This window comes from Kogia breviceps, chromosome 20, assembly GCF_026419965.1.
Source record: "Kogia breviceps isolate mKogBre1 chromosome 20, mKogBre1 haplotype 1, whole genome shotgun sequence".
In the NCBI taxonomy this organism is placed as follows: domain Eukaryota; kingdom Metazoa; phylum Chordata; class Mammalia; order Artiodactyla; family Physeteridae; genus Kogia; species Kogia breviceps.
The window spans coordinates 23736470-23752943 of NC_081329.1; the positions used below are offsets into that span (position 1 = coordinate 23736470).

The 16474-nt window shown below is 41.7% G+C and overlaps 1 protein-coding gene across 15 annotated transcripts in view; it reads right to left on the bottom strand.

The window, feature by feature from the left end:
* FUT10 (fucosyltransferase 10) overlaps nucleotides 1-16474 on the bottom strand; it is a 434768-nt gene that overhangs the window by 360456 nt on the left and 57838 nt on the right. For 7 of the 15 annotated variants that reach the window (XR_010838419.1, XR_010838420.1, XR_010838417.1 and 4 more), the window contains exons 5-6: nucleotides 12995-13152; nucleotides 5898-5976 (exon numbers count right to left, since the gene is read on the bottom strand). Coding sequence is in view for 4 of the 15 variants with exons in the window: in XM_067022398.1 (XP_066878499.1) it covers nucleotides 10410-10509; nucleotides 12995-13152 (258 nt within the window). In the remaining 11 variants the exon portion in view is untranslated. The other 8 variants (XR_010838423.1, XR_010838422.1, XR_010838424.1 and 5 more) reach the window with 7 other exon arrangements.

A 16474-nucleotide genomic window follows, 5' to 3' on the forward strand; every position in this document is an offset into this window, starting at 1 on the left:
CTTACCCTGTCAACTGTCAAGACCATTTGGGGAATGGGTTGTCCTGTTCCCTCCTTCTCTACACTGGAGTATAATCTTGGTGATTACAAACGAGAAATATACAACGTGTAATGAAGGAAAAGAAGAGAAAATAATAATGGTCTTTGAGGGTACTAGGGAAGGCTTCACTGAGGAAATCATTTGAGCTGAGTCTTGAAGCATAAATAGGGACTCATCAAACCGATATTCCGAGCAGAGTAAATCAAAGTGTATACAAAGATGCAGAGGTCTGAAGAAAGCATGGAGTGTTCAGGCAACGTATGGTTAGTTTGGTACAGCAGAGCACAGGGGCATGCTAATAAACGGGGAAGATGTAAGAGGTGAGCTTAGAAAGTCAGGGAAGAGCTGTTTCAGAAAAGTCTTTATCCCAGAGGGAATGTGTGGCTATTAAAAGATATTAAGCTAGAGAGTGTCTGATTTACAAGAGGAAGGTTTTTGTTGAAGGAAAGGTCCCAAAGTGAGCAGACTACAAAGTCGAATTTATTTACAAAGTAAATAAATTGGGGAAAGGCTATGCAAAGGTCATTGAGCTGTGAGGTCGAAGGATGTGGGGCGTGACCTTGGAAGAGGCCCACGGAGCTCCTGAACTTGGTGGGACTAGATTGTGGTTGGTGAGGTCCTACACAAAACAGTGGCAGAAGGAAGGAACTGATGTGAATACGTTAAAAGAGTAGATTGCTAAATGGGATGGGTTAGCATGGAGAGAGAAGGCAAGGAAGGAACAGACAGGATGCTCGGATGCGTAGTTTTAGAGATTTGACAGACCGATCTATGGGGAAAGATCTCCATTTCCGTCTCGTTAAGGTCAAGGGGCCTGGGTTGAACCTAACTCAAGTTTCCCAGTGGGTAGTTGAACATACACTTTGATCATGATTAGAAACGTGGCTTTGAGGAGAAAAAAATGTTTGGTGTCAGAAGACAGATCAGTGATTGTCTAGGGCCAGGAATGGGGGAGTATTGACTAGAAAGGAGAACAAGAGGTCTTACTGGGGTGATATACATGTTCTACATCTTGACTGTGGGGGAGGATACACAGCTGTATACATTTGAAAAAAACTTATTGAACTTGAAATAGGTACACTGTTGTTTATGTGATTATAATGCAGTAAAAGTTCATTTTTTAAGATGTTTTGTCCTAAGTGTACAAATGATAGTTGAAAATGTGAAGTGGACAAGACAGATGAGAAAAGTTATAGAGTGAGATAAGAAGAGGATGGAGGCGAGAACTGTATCACAGGGGTAGGAGAGGAAAACTCACAAAATCACCAGCTAGTGTTTAGTGTTTAGCCATGAAATAGAATAGTACCATCTTACAGCTCTTTGCGGGGGACTTCCCTGGTGGCTTGGTGGCTAAGACTCCATGCTCCCAACGCAGGGAGCCCGAGTTCGATCCCTGGTCAGGGAACTAGATCCTGCATGCCTCAACTGAAGATCGTACACGCAGCAACGAAGATCCCACGTGCCACAACTAAGACCTGGCACAGCCAAATACATATTTAAAAAAAAAAAATTAAAAAGCTCTTTGGGGGCTTATATGTCATCTAGTTCTACTTCATTTTACATATGAAGGAACTGGGATTCGTACTGAGGTAAAATGCTTTGCTCAAGGTCACAAAGGTCGTTAATAGCAAAGGCAACACTAGTTCCAAGCCAGAACCCCTGAGCCTGGGATGGCTCTGTCCTGGACTACTTCATCAGTGACACCCTACACCACAAAAAAGAGGTCCCACTGGTGTCCCACTGGAGTCGAGCCATATATTTCCTCCTCTCAGTTACTGCTTTTTTGTGCGGGGCTCATCAAAGAGCCACGTGACCCTAAGAGCTTGCAGAAAGCTTTAGAAGACAAACCCACCTTCCACTATTTGAGGTTTTGGAAGTGAAAGGAATATGGTTAGATCTAGACGTGCACCACCATGACTGAAAACAGAGGAGGCATTTTTTTCATCACACAGATATCCACCTACAAAGCAGGGGTTTTGGTTGTTTTGTTTTCCTAGGATGACACATCTCTGCACATTGCACAGGCACTTTCTGACAAATCAAATAAACGAACATGTCACGAGTCAGTGAAAATTAAGAAAGAGGAGGTGTAGAGAAGGTATTGAACAATTTATCAATCCAAACACAACCTTTCCATTTTTATTTTCTTTTGTTTCTTAAAAAAATGAACTCACATAAGTGTACTTTTGCTTACAACAAGAAAAGAGACCAAATGTTGACTTTCTTGGTGAGTATTGAACAGATGGAGCCAGAAGCATTGGGGGGAGAAGAAATAGAGACAAATACGGTTGTCATGGTTTCTTTGAGATGCAGTAAACGAAGGGACCCAAATGGACAATGAAAGCCCCCACTGGGTAAAACCACGTCACTCCTTTCTTTTTAGATAATTGCCAAGCTCACTTGGAAGGTCTGAAGTCCATGGGAGATGAGAAAACAGCAATGCTGTCACTTACCCCGGGCTATTCTCAAATTTTATTTACCCTGGAACCATCCTATCCTCCCATATAACAGACGTCAAACAATTAATGACTACCTCAGATTAATCTGTTATCTCAGTGGGCAGTGCCCTGCAGAAATATGTGACACGTGTAAACACAAGACATGAGGGAAGCTGGGCACTGCCCGTGACCAAGTTCTCTGTTTCATTGGGAAGCAGCAAGGACATATGCGAAGGACAGCACTGTGAAAGATCTGTAAATCCTGGTGACACGTTCAAGGTCCCTGTCTTGGTGTCACTTTCCAGTCCTCTCCAAATTAACCCAAATCCACCTCCACTGTATTCCAGGTAATATGTAGATCGGACGAGAGCTTGATATACCTGTATTGCCCAATCATGTCCCCATAATTTGTTTATGGGGGTGTTGGAAAAGGAGAGAACGGGAGTAGAGAGGGACCCCTTCTCGACAGCTTTTCTGAGAGTCAAATCGAAGTCCAGCGCAATGAAGACTGTCTCTGTGTGATGGAGAACAGGCGAACGTCGGAAACATTCAAATGTTTGGCTGAACTCACGTGTTTTGTCTGGAGGTTCTGATCAGCTTGATACAAGGTCTTTTCCAAGGTCATCGCAGAGGCTGCCAGCACTGAGACCAGACTGTTTCACCCCCGAGTTCTACAGCAGTCCCCGTCCTGTGCCTGCCAAAACAGATTCTTCCCAGTCCACACAAGATTAGGGGTTGTTTTCTCCTTGTTCTCCATGCCCTTCGTGAATGACCCTCTAGTTTGTTACAGACCGGGGCAATGTGAGCTGAGGTCCTGTGTCGATGGGGAGGAATGTGGCTGTGTTTAGGAAACACTGGTTCTGGGGTGATGGGTGGTGACACGCTGGGCACCCGAGCCAGCTGCAGACAGAAGGAGGAAGGGGGGTTCACCTTGGCTTGGCTGCATGTCCTCAGAAGCCAAGAAGAGCAATTTTTAGGCTGTTGAAATGTATCTCTCTCGTGAGTCTGTCCCCAAAGCCCAAAGCCTGCAACATCTCATTTCCTGTTTGGGGATTTCCTGAAATCAAAACGGAGATGTTGGCCTCTGTAAAGAAACCTGTAGAAAGACTTTTCTCTTGAACTAGGACCATGTGTCTCAACTTCAGCGTACAATTCGGCCTCACCAGCTTGATACTCTTTTTCCAGCTCCTCTGAAAGTGCATGTACCACACCTCTCCTTCATTGCCCATCCCCTCTGTTCCTGGTCGTTGGCACTCCCCCTCAGTTTTTTGAAAATGCGAAAGCCTCTTATTATGAAGTTTATTTGGAGGTGTTGCTTTTCCAAAAGAGGGGGGCAGAATATGAATTTGGGGGAACCACATTATCCCCTATAATTGCAAAACTGAAGGAAATTTTGGATAAGCATCAAATTAGAAAGAACACAGCCTTGATGAATGGTATCTTTGTTTCTTAGATCTGGGACTTGTGTGGGGAGGGTGGAAATGGGCATAATAAGTAGGCCATAGGAAATGACATCATACACTCTTTTCTTTGACCCTTAAAGCTGGTTTTCCATAACCATGATCATGGTTTACTAGAGTCACTTCCAAGATCCAAACATTATTTTTTTCTGAGTTCTTGTTGTTCACACAAATATGTCATCATTACTTCACAAGTCATTTGTGAGCTTTGCTCTGCCAGCTGCCAACAATGGGGAAGAAGAAGGATTTGTGTCTACAGAATTGCATGAGCCTCTGCAAACAAATAGACACAATACCAGCAAACTGAGACCTTCCCAAAGATGGGAGTATGTTTAAGGCCAATGTATGGGCTTTTCCAAGTGTTTCACTTCCCAACATATACAAACCAAATTACTTATAATTCCAATATCACGAGAAAGCTTCTGAAGAAGAAGCAGATTGACTTATAAGCACGACACAAACTCCCCTCCACTAGTAAAGAATTTCATACCTACTTTAAAGGCTATAAGGATAGAACTAGATTTTTCCATATCAGTGGGGATAGGGACACTTTTTTTCAGAGGTACTGTAAAGAATTGCAGCCACCTCTTTCTCTCTCCATGGAAGAAAACAGAGTATGGTGGAAAGAATGTGAACAAACAAAACAATCTTGGGTTTGAAATCAGGATCTGTCATTTATTAGTGATATAGTATTGCATAAGCTATGTATATAATTACTCTGTCCTGCTTCACCATCTTAGGTGAAGTAAAATCACATTTCTTTTAATATGAGCTTCCACAATCCCTATCTCAAAAAGGATTTTTTCTCAAGGGAACCCTCCTACACTGTTGTGCAGCCACAATGGAAAACAGTGTGGAGGTTCCTCAAAAAACTAAAAACAGAGCTACCATATGATCCAGCACTCCCACTCCTGGGCATATATCTGGAGAAAACCATAATTCGAAAAGATATGTGCACCCCAGTGTTCACAGCAGCACTACTCACGATGGCCAAGACATGGAAGCAACCTAAATGTCAATGGACTGATGAATGGATAAAGAAGATGTGGTACATATATATACAATGGAATATTACTCGGTCATAAAAAAGAAGGAAATAATGCCACTTGCAGCAACATGGAGGGACCTAGAGATGATCATACTAAGCGAAGTAAATCAGACAGAGACAAATACCACATGATACCACTTATATGTGGAATCTCAAATATGACACAAATGAACCTATCTACAAAACAGAAACAGACTCACAGACGTACAGAACAGACTGTGGTTGCCAAGGAGGAGGGAGTGGGGGAGGATAGATTGGGAGTTTGGGATTAGCAGATGCAAACTATTATATAAAGAATGGATAAACAAAAAGGTCCTACTGTATAGCACAGGGAACTATATTCCATATCCTGTGATAAACCCTAATGGAAAAGAATATGACAAAGAATACATACATGTATAACTGAATCACTTTGCTGTACAGCAGAAATTAACACAACATTGCAAACCAACTGCACTTCAACTTAAAAAAAAGATAATAAAAATGTATTTTCAATGGCATCCCTAGAGTTACTGCAAAAATAAACAAATTACGGAGGGGGTGTCACAGCAGATGTGTTTCATTTTCTTATTTCTGCTTCATCACCTCCAGGCTAAAGACGTACACTGAAGTTGGGATTTTAGATCATGAAAACAGGACGTAGAAGACATCCGGGATTATACTTCACTACCTAAAGATGATCATCTAAGGGACCTGCATTCTCTCAGACTAGCAGATAATATTATTTCACTGGTGAAATGAGTCTTCTTATTAATGGTGTGTGAGCTATATACGCGATGACTGAATGCGGCTTGTAAGATAAAACTTTTTCAGGTGCTGCGACGAAGTGAATATTGACTCGCCCCAGCCCCTGTACTGAAGGTGAACGGATGGACTTTAGCCACAGCAGGACGGCTTGCCCAGTGAGCTCACCATTGTTCCTGCCATTCCCAAGTCAGTCCTTATTCTTGCCGGAAATCACGTGACGTTGACAGGAGAAATGTCTCCTCTTCTGGGGAAAAGGAATAAAACAATGGAGTAAAAAATGAAAAGAACAGAGAAAGGATTTGCTTTCACACTTGCCAACTCACTCCGAATCTGAACTTTCAGTACTTTTAACCATCTTGTCAATATAGCACATTTAATACACTCTATCAATATAATCCACTTATATCATATCTCATGCTTCAAATGGAGTAGTGGAAATTCAGGAAGTAAATTCCATCTCAAGGGACTCTTACAGAATAAAGAAACAAAACCTTCCTGGAAGTGGTTTGTGCTTTGCTAAGGCGTTTCCATTTTCACTCCCCTACGAGAATTAACACGTAAGCTCTACTGGTGGCAGGGGTTTTGTCAGTTTCACTCACTACTATAGTCTCTTGGCCCAGAATAATTCCTGGCACATATTAAGTGCTCAATAAAAAATTATTGAGTAAATTAATAAATTCCAGGCAGCCTGACATTCTGAGTGACCCAAATAATGATAATTTCCTTGATAATATTTTAAAAATAATGTTCTTATTCTTTAATACATTTTTTTCTTGTTTCCCTAGTGAAAAAAACCAAAAGCTTCTTTTCCTTCATGGAAAGTTCTGATTACCTTTTACCTTACCCCAATTTTCAAGTGATCAATAATTTTTAAAATATCCACTAGAAACTCCATTTTCCCTTATGGAACACTTCAACCAAAAAAACTAAAACAAATGCTCTCTCTCTCTAGTATATAACACTATTTCTTCCTTGCTTCAAATTATAAAAACAAACTAATAAACTAAAAACTCCTGGCCTTTCTCACCTTCTGAGATGGCCCACACTCTATCTGTGGGGTGTGTTTCCCTCTAAATAAATCCACTTCTTACCTAAAAAAAATAAAAATAAAAATAAAAATTCCTTTACACGTCATCACCTCTGTTTTCATTCAATGTCAAAAGTAACATTTGTTAGTCTCATCAGGAAAGTCTCAAGAATCAGGAAGTTGTCAAGTTCAAAGTGGTGGAAATTAGTTTTCCAAAATTTTAATTTTCATTTGAAAGCTGAAATTTTATCATTGGCAACAAAGTCTATTGGTTCCCTTAAAGTGACAGGCTTACTACATTTCCATGAAGATGACTGACTAAAACCCATCACTCAACAACCCACAGTTTGCCAGACACTCTTTTGAGCAAAAGTGGTTTTCCAGGGAAAAGGTTAGCTCACAACTCAAACAATCACACAGTGATTTTCTTTGAGATTCCCATTGTGCTTTGGTGTGCAGCAGACACGCTTTATATATACGCCCCATTTTGTCACATAGAATAGTAAAAAGACATGTACTCAAAGGTCAAGGTTTTATAAAATTAGTCATTTTTATTACTTCATCAAGGACATCATTAAGTAAACTGGCTTTATTTTTCTGTGAGTGTGAGTCATCAGATGAGTCTGCAGTCACGTTTACTCTGTATACATAAGAAGCAATCTGTGTGAGGCTCCTGGGATACTGCCCTTGCCTTAAAACCATTAACGGCACCCGCTACCTACATTGATAGTCTCTAAAATCTTTAATTACCTATGCAATCAGTTCTTTTTTTTTTAATTAAGGAGTTTGTGATAGTAAAATTCCAAGTATTCCTAATGGCCTATTGGGGCTGGTTGTATAACCTCCTCTGGTGAGCGAAGTTGGATGTTGAGGTCATGGTTTGCAATGGGAAATAAAATAGGGAACACATTCTTGACTTAATGTTCACAATTCTCCTGGAGACATTGATCAACGTTCAGTCCTGATTCATTTCAGAAGCTTCAAGAGACAAAGAGCTGAACGGCTCATGTCACTGGCTCCAGGGGGATACCACGGAGCAAGGGTAGTTATCAGGGAGGAGGCCCAGGAAGGTGAAAGGAGGTCTCTGTTGATCATGATAGGTCATACCCTCCTGGGGATACAGTCCACCTCTGACTGACCCCAGGCTTGGCTGTTAAGCCCAATGAGTTGAGAGGACAAAAATCACGGAGGGTCACTCCTGCCCCTTCCCACACCTTGCATCCTGCCCAAGGCCTTAATAATCCCCCTTCCACCAGCACCAACGGGGTCACGAATTTAATGGGTTGGGCCCAGGATATTGATGAGGTCACATTTACTAGTCAGAGAGGTGACTATGACTCAAAAGGGAGCTTTCATGCAGTGCACCCCATATTCTTGCATCCATAGCAAGTGGAGAGCAAAGAGGGCTTGTCTCCTAAGAGCTCTCCCCCTCTTTTATTCCTGTTTTGATCCTTGGTTAATGAGTAAGCAGGGTGAGGACCTACAGACTTTCTCTCCTTTCTCTTGGCACATTGAACAGGCTGGTCCTAAGACTGAGAACTGAGAAAACAGAAAGGCCATAAAAGATGCTCCTTAGGTTTCAAATCTAAATTATATGTTCAAATCCAGCTTTTACCGGAGTTCACTGCACTGGGTTTATTTGGGTCTGCACAGCTACTATAAAGAGGTTGCTGAGTTTCATTATGCTCTTGGGAACTTTGTGTAAAACTCCACCGGAAATCCCATGGAAGGGAGAAACAGTTATAGTACAATTCAAGCATTCCTCTGTCCCTGGTTTTAATACCATCCGCATATCACAATGCCCCTCACACCTTTCTCCATTGTCCTGCTTGTATCTGCTACAGTGCCTTCCACAACGCCCATCTCATAACAATAAATATGCTTGAAACAACTAAACGAAGAACAGAAGGGTACCATCCCTGGTCCAATCGTTAGTCATTCCCTTTTCCTGAACCAATCTCAACCTGCGTCTTCACAAACAAAAGGGTGATGGCCACAGATAGCTGGAGCAACTGCAGCTCGCATTTACTGGGAGAAGTATGAACACAAGCTTACTTAATCATCACAACAACCTCACAGGGAGCAAACATGACACATGGACGAGATACAGCTTTAAAAGGTCGAATAACTTGACCAAGGTAATAAAGATGGTACATCAAAGAGTAGGGACTAAAATCAGGTCTTTCTCATTCCAGTCATAGCTCATAATTCTATATTCCCTCTGAGTTCCTAAAGCATTTTCATTTCTGTATATGTTGACATTAGAATTAAGCGGTAAAGATATTATTATCTAAGATATTACCTAATGACAACAACAACAAAAATGGAAACAAAGGAAAGAAATTTCCAAAAGAAGGGCAAAGAAATTCTTTGTAAAACATTCAAGATTGCAAAGGTACTTGAAACATAAACTGACTACCTTTATTTGTGGCCTGTGGGCTTCTATACTGTTTACTTTGAAGATTCGAAGACATACGTCACTTATGCAGAGTTATACCCTCCTGGCTTTAGATAATCAACATTATTCATTGAAAATTAACTTTACACTGGATTCCCCTAAGGAATTGTTGTCTTTAGCAGGAATTATGTGCTACTAATAATTTTTAAAGCACAATAGTACAATGGGTATTTCAAATTTCAAGTTCAGGTTTGTACTGTGCTTAGATCCTTAAGGTGTTCTATTGATACTGAGCCATTCTCCTATGTGTAATACACAATGTTTGACCCTGAAAGAATGATGCTCATTTTTGCCTATGTCTTTATTTCTGAGAAGTGTATAGAACACTGTATGCATTCAATCTGTTACTAATAATGATAATGACCTCAACTGATATTTTAGTTGCTAGAATCCAGTCCTTAAGAGCAACAAAGAAGCCAGTCAGCATTCAGATTCTGAAATATTATACTTGCTACGTGACCAAAGGTCAAAGTTGCCTCCATTTTCAGGTGAAGAAGTAAAGACTATTAACTAACATTAGTAATCATTTTATTCAGTATTTCTGAAAAGGTTTCTGCCCACCTCGTCATACTGCTTTGAAAATCAGTCTTTTAGAATAATCCAAGTAAAGCGTACTGAAGCACTAAACAGAAAGCTGCACTGCAGGAAGTCCTTCACAGCCATGAGCCGTTCCACACAACAGCCTGTGAGGTAGGACACTTGCTGAATCATATTTCAAGAATGGAGTCACTGAGGTAAAGAGAAAGGTGTCTTATGATGGGGTCAACACAGATAAAATACACAGAGGGCCTTCCATGGAACTCCAAAAGCAGAGCTTCCGTTTTGCAGATAAGAATCACTCCATGACAGCAATTATCAAAGACGAGAGGGCATTATCTTATTAATGAAAACCCTATTGCAAAAGACACATATGTTAAGCAAAAAATAATAATAAAGTCTCAAATCTATGGGTACTCAAAGAGTTCCAAAGAATCCTTGGTTTATTTTCTTGAAATACACCTCATTTTTATTTTTATTTTTTTTACAATTTCTTTATTTTATTTTATTTATTTTTGGCTGCCTTGGGTCTTCGTTGCTGCGTCCGGGCTTTCTCTAGTTGCGGCAAGCAGGGGCTACTCTTCATTGCAGTGAGCAGGCTTCTCATTGCGGTGGCTTCTCTTGTTGCGGAGCACGGGCTCAATGCACACGGGCTTCAGTAGCTGTGGCATGCAGGCTCAGTAGTTGTGGCCCAGGGGCTTAGTGGCTCCACAGCATGTGGGACCTTCCCGGACCAGGGCTCAAACCCGTGTCCCCTGCATTGGCAAGCGGATTCTTAATCACTGTGCCACCAGGCAAGGCCCTACATCTCATTTTTAATCCCATGAAATTCCCTCTCCTTTATCCTCTTCCTCCACAAAATTTTTATACCACATTAAATGAGCAATGATTTTATTTCACTAAATTTGCTCAGGGCTACATACTACACACAAGTTTAGGGTGAATTTGATCGATGGACTTGTGATGAAGAACCAAGCAGAACCAAAAAAACATATGAAAGGTTGGGGTTTAAGACCTACATGCAGGGACTTCCCTGGTGGCACAGTGGTTAAGAATCTGCCTTCCAATGCAGGGGACATGGGTTCAAGTCCTGGTCCAGGAAGATCCCACATGCTGCAGAGCAACTGAGCCCATGTGCCACAACTACTGAGCCCTCGTGCCACAACTACTGAAGCCCGCGCTCCACAACGAGAGGTCACCGCAATGAGAAGTCCATGCACCACAATGAAGAGTAGCCCCTGCTCGCCACAACTAGAGAAAGCCCACACGCAGCAATGAAGACCCAATGCAGCCAAAAATTAATTAATTAATTTTTTTTTTTTTAAAAAAGACCTACATGCAGCACATAAGCACTGAGGGGTATCTACTTAAGGCATTTGTGAGGGAGACTTGAATCTACTCGATAATGTCTCATCAGAGGCACAAATCATATCCTGGGCTTTTTTTAAGAGTGGGGAAAAAAAGAAAGAGAAGAAAAGAAACAAACAAATAAACCCATTTAATATACTATTTAAAATCTGGCCTTTCCAATCCTTTCCCTTTTGATATTATCAGATAAAAGAGCAAAGAGATAAATAAATTCCTTTCCATCCCCAACACTACCCAATAAGTATGCTTCCTCCTTCAAAGAAGAGTGTGCTTCCCTTGAAAAACACACAGCGTCTCTAACCTAGTTTGTTACTGTCCTAGTAAAAACACCTACAAAATGAAGCTTCTTAAATTTCGATAATTAAAGAATGTTACACAGAAAAGAACTTCCAAGACCAGCCCAATCACTTCTTTCTAGGTACAAAAACTAAGGCCCGGGGAGGTTAAGAGATTTGTTCAAAATCATAGTTAGTTAATGGCAGAGCTGGGATGGAGAAGAACCCAGTCAGAGGGGAGAAACAATGTGACCCCTCTTGCTGCTAAAAGAATGTATTGGTTTCAGTCCTTATTTCTCTGGCAACCAGAAAGACAGCTCCGTAAGGAAGAGACAGCCCTTGGCAGGAACAGAAAGGCACTGGCCTGCGATACAAAGGCAGCTGGTGCCGAGAGGGTGCTGTCCTCAGTTTTGCCCTGATGCTACATCAGGGACATGAGTACCCAGGACCCTTCCCGTCCTCTGGAGCTTACGTCGTTCCACAGTCAAGAATATCAAAGCCGTCACACGTTGGGTGGCAGCAGGCTTTAGTGTGATCTAGAAGCCACCCCACGCTCACAAGGAAAGAGAACAAGAGCCAGTGTTTTCTCCTTGCCTTTCGAGAAGCTCCAGTAGAAGCTCCAGATAAGACAGCTGAAACTCCTCTGTGGCGGGATCAGAAATGACAGGGAATGCTCCCAAACCGGCAGGGCTGCCCACCACCGCAGGCTGCGCGTCAGCCTAAGACAAGACAAATCCGCTTCCGCACCACTAGAGTTCTCCAGGGCACTCACCTGCGTGCTCACAGCGATCAAAATGCACAGGCTGCCCGGCGTGAACCACAGGACTCTGGACTATTCTGCTCAGTGGAATAAGGGAACATAGGGAACAACTCACCACTCAGAACACACAAGGTAGAGGCACGTCTTCCCAAGACGTTCGCTTCAGGGAGGAACGGGGGAGGACGCAGGGCCAGGTGGTAATAAGAAAGGCAGGAGAGGTGCCTGAAAGTATGGAAGAGGCAGAGACGTGCTATGTTCTTTAGATTTGGGGAAACGGCGGATCAACCCCACGCAGCCTTCCCTACTCACTCACATCCCTGGAAACCAACAGATGGCATCTCTCATTGCCAAGTTCTAACGCACTTCATGTTCCTGCTCAGCATCGGGACACTGGGCTTGCCAAATACCAATAAATACAGCCAGTAAGGTGGTTGTAAGAATCCACAGCTCCACCCTCTGCCTTCCTTGCAAGGACTCTTCCCTTGCAGCAAGGAAAACACTCATTCTACAGTAGGTGAATTTCCACACCAGGCAGTAGGGATGCGGGTCCAGACATGTACACTGAAGGTGACCAGTGTTCAAAAGAAATATTTCCTTTTTAGTATAAAAAACAGAGAAGTGACCCCTAGGGGTAACTCAGATCTATTATTCAATAGAGCTCACTATGAGTACTGCAGCCATTAATTCTCATCCTAGTGGATCGTCCACAGAGCAGCTATTATATTCAGATATTAAGAAAACCTAGAAAATAAAACTGACACTTTTTGATATTAGTCTTTGAATACTAGGGCCCAAAACTCTTGAGTTGAAAAGTTTTGATTCCTATCAACCAGCCACCTTAGTGCTTGGGCTTCTTTCTTGGATTGTTGAAAGCTTGGTATCCACATCTCTCGCAAAGAGCTCCGACGTGGGGCGAGGGGTGAGAAAGCAAACTCTGTCGGCTCTGGACAGCTCAGGTGGGTAATGTCTGCCTTCCATCGTTTGGGTGGTAAGCCCTGCATTGAGAAAAGGGGCGTGGGGGGAGAATTAAAAACATAAGATAAGTTAACACAAGTCTCATGTTCCCTAAAGCAAGTACCTTCACTCCATAGAGTCCACAAAGTTATACATTGAACAGCTGAAGGAGGAAAGAATCTAACATTGAGAGTATTCTGTGCACTACTTTGCTAGGCGTGTTACATAGCTTGTCTCATTCAGTCCTACAATCCATTCAACATAAACAGTCTCGTTTCAAAGTACATTCTTATGGAATTTTATTTATTTATTTTTAATATTTATTTATTTATTTGGCTGCGCCGGGTTCTTAGTTGTGGCATGTGGGATCTAGTTCCCTGACTAGGGATCAAACCTGGGCTCCCTGCATTGAGAATGAGGAGTCTTGGCCGCTGGACCACCAGGGAAGTCCCATTTATGGAATTCTAGAACACAGAGAAAAAGGAAGAGATTCTACAGCATTCCTAAGAGGAAAAGACCAACTCTGAGGGTCAGAAGTTAGGATGGTTTTGGATTTCTGGACAGTAACCCTGGAAGTTAAAAAGCAGTGGTGAAATTCATTGATGAATATTAACATTAGTAAGTACAACTTTAAGGAGAAAAAGCGTATTTGCATAGCCTCAAAATAGCTCCCCCCCCCAGATATTTCTCCTTTTTGACCCACCTCCTAGAGTAATGGAAATAAAAACAAAAATAAACAAATGGGACCTAAGGAAACTTGTAAGCTTCTGCACAGTATAGGAAACCATAAACAAGATGAAAAGACAACCCTCAGAATGGGAGAAAATATTTGCAAATGAAGCAACTGACAAAGGATTAATCTCCAAAATATACAAGCAGCTCATGCAGCTCAATATCACAAAAACAAACAACCCAATCCAAAAATGGGCAGAAGACCTAAATAGACATTTCTCCAAGGAAGACATACAGATGGCCAAGAGGCACATGAAAAGATGCTTAACATCACTAATCATTAGAGAAATGCAAATCAAAACTACAATGAGCTATCACCTCACACCAGTCAGAATGGCCATTATCAAAAAATCTAGAAACAATAAATGCTGGAAAGGGTGTGGTGAAAAGGGAACCCTCCTGCACTGCTGGTGGGAATGTAAATTGATGCAACCACTATGGAGAACAGTGTGGAGGTTCCTTAAAAAGCTAAAAATAGAACTACCATATGACTCAGCAATCCCACTACTGGGCATATACCCTGAGAAAACCATAATTCAAAAAGAGTCAAGTACCACAATGTTCATTGCAGCTCTATTTACAATAGCCACGACATGGAGGCAACCTAAGTGTCCATCGACAGATGAATGGATAAAGAAGATGTGGCACATAATATACAATGGAATATTACTCAGCCATAAAAAGGAACGAAAGTGAGTTATTTGTAGTGAGGTGGATGGACCTAGAGTCTGTCATACAGAGTGAAGTAAGTCAGAAAGAAAAAAACAAATACCGTATGCTAACACATATATATGGAATTTTTTAAAGCGGTACTAATGAACTGAGTGGCAGAGCAGGAATAAAGATGCAGACGTAGAGAATGGACTTGAGAGCACAGAGGGGGAAGGGTTAAGCTGAGATGAAGGGCTTCCCTGGTGGTGCAGTGGTTAAGACTCTGCCTGCCAATGCAGGGGACACAGGTTCGAGCCCTGGCTCGGGAAGATCCCACATGCCACAGAGCAACTAAGCCCATGCACCACAACTACTGAGCCTGAGCTCTAGAGCCCACAAGCCACAACTACTGAGCCCACGTGCCACAACTACTGAAGCCTGCATGCCTAGAGCCTGTGCTCCACAACAAGAGAAGCCACGACAATGAGAAGCCTGCACACCGCAACGAAGAGTAGCCCCTGCTCACTGCAACTAGAGAAAGACTGCACACAGCAATGAAGACCCAACACAGCCAAAAATGATTAAATAAATAAATTAATTTTTTTTTAAAAAGCTGGGGTGAAGTGAGACAGTAGCATTGACATACATACACTACCAAATGTAAAATGGATGGCTAGTGGGAAGCTGCTGCATAGCACAGGGAGATCAGCTCAGTGCTTTGTGACCACCTAGAGGGATGGGATAGGGAGGGTGGGAGGGAGGCCCACGTGGGAGGGTATATGGGGATATATGTATACATATAGCTGATTCACTTTGTTGTACAACAGAAACTAACACAACATTGTAAAGCACTCTGAAATACCACAACCAGACAGCTGGTTCCGTGGGAAATGCACAAATGTATGTATCCTCCGATATTTCTGAAAAAGCTATTACTCAATGTCACTATACCCTCTTTTCCAGTCCCCAGTAATCACCCCAATAGGGTTTCTGTGAGATGTGGGAGCAGTTAGGGTTTGTGTGCTTCTTTCAGTTTTCTGTGAATATAATCTCCAACATCGAAAAGGATCATGAAAATGAGTCCAGGCAAACCTTCATCCTCAGAAGTTCTGTTTTCTGCCTTGATATATTTTCAGAATCAATCATTGGTATAGTATGGGCAATTAATGTGGTCTCTACTTTCTCATGTGTTTTCTGCAGTGGCGTGTGTGTGTGTGTGTGTGTGTGTGTGTGTGTATGTGTGTGTGTGTGTGTTGGGTTTTGCTGTAAGGTGGCCCTATAAATTAGGTCATAAAGGAAGTCACTGGAAATCAGGATGCATTCCCTGAGAAGAAGGATGTAATGTTTAGTGTTCCTGCTGCTGACCAAGACGCTCAGCTTAAAATAAAGATTTTATGAATAAAACTTTGTTATAAGAAACCAGATAAAATAATTTAAATTCTCATAATTATTAAAATTAGGAAAATAATGTTTCACATATTTTAAATTTGTCTAAGCATATATATATTTAGCACACGAAAGCCTCATACAGTATGTGTTCAATACATTAAAATAATTCCACACACTATTTAGGTTTATGTTTGACCTGAAATTTCTATGCTAGCTAAAATAAACATTTAAATATTTAACAAAATTGTTTGCCTTCAGAGAATTTAGATAAAATGTTATGTGTATATGGGAGTCAAGGAAATGATGGGTGACATCCAAGTAGGGCCATCTCAGATTTTTTTTAATTTCAAAGGTAGTTGAAAGTAATCTTTCTCTTTCAACATGTTTCATTTTAATGAATTCGTTTCTCTATAAAGTGGAACCATTCCTGTCATAAATAATAAAGTAAGCAAATAAACATTAAGAGCATCTAGAGGGCTTCCCTGGTGGTGCAGTGGTTAAGAATCCGCCTGCCAATGCAGGGGACACGGGTTCGAGCCCTGGTCCGGGAAGATCCCACATGCCGCGGAGCAACTAAGCCTGTGTGCCACA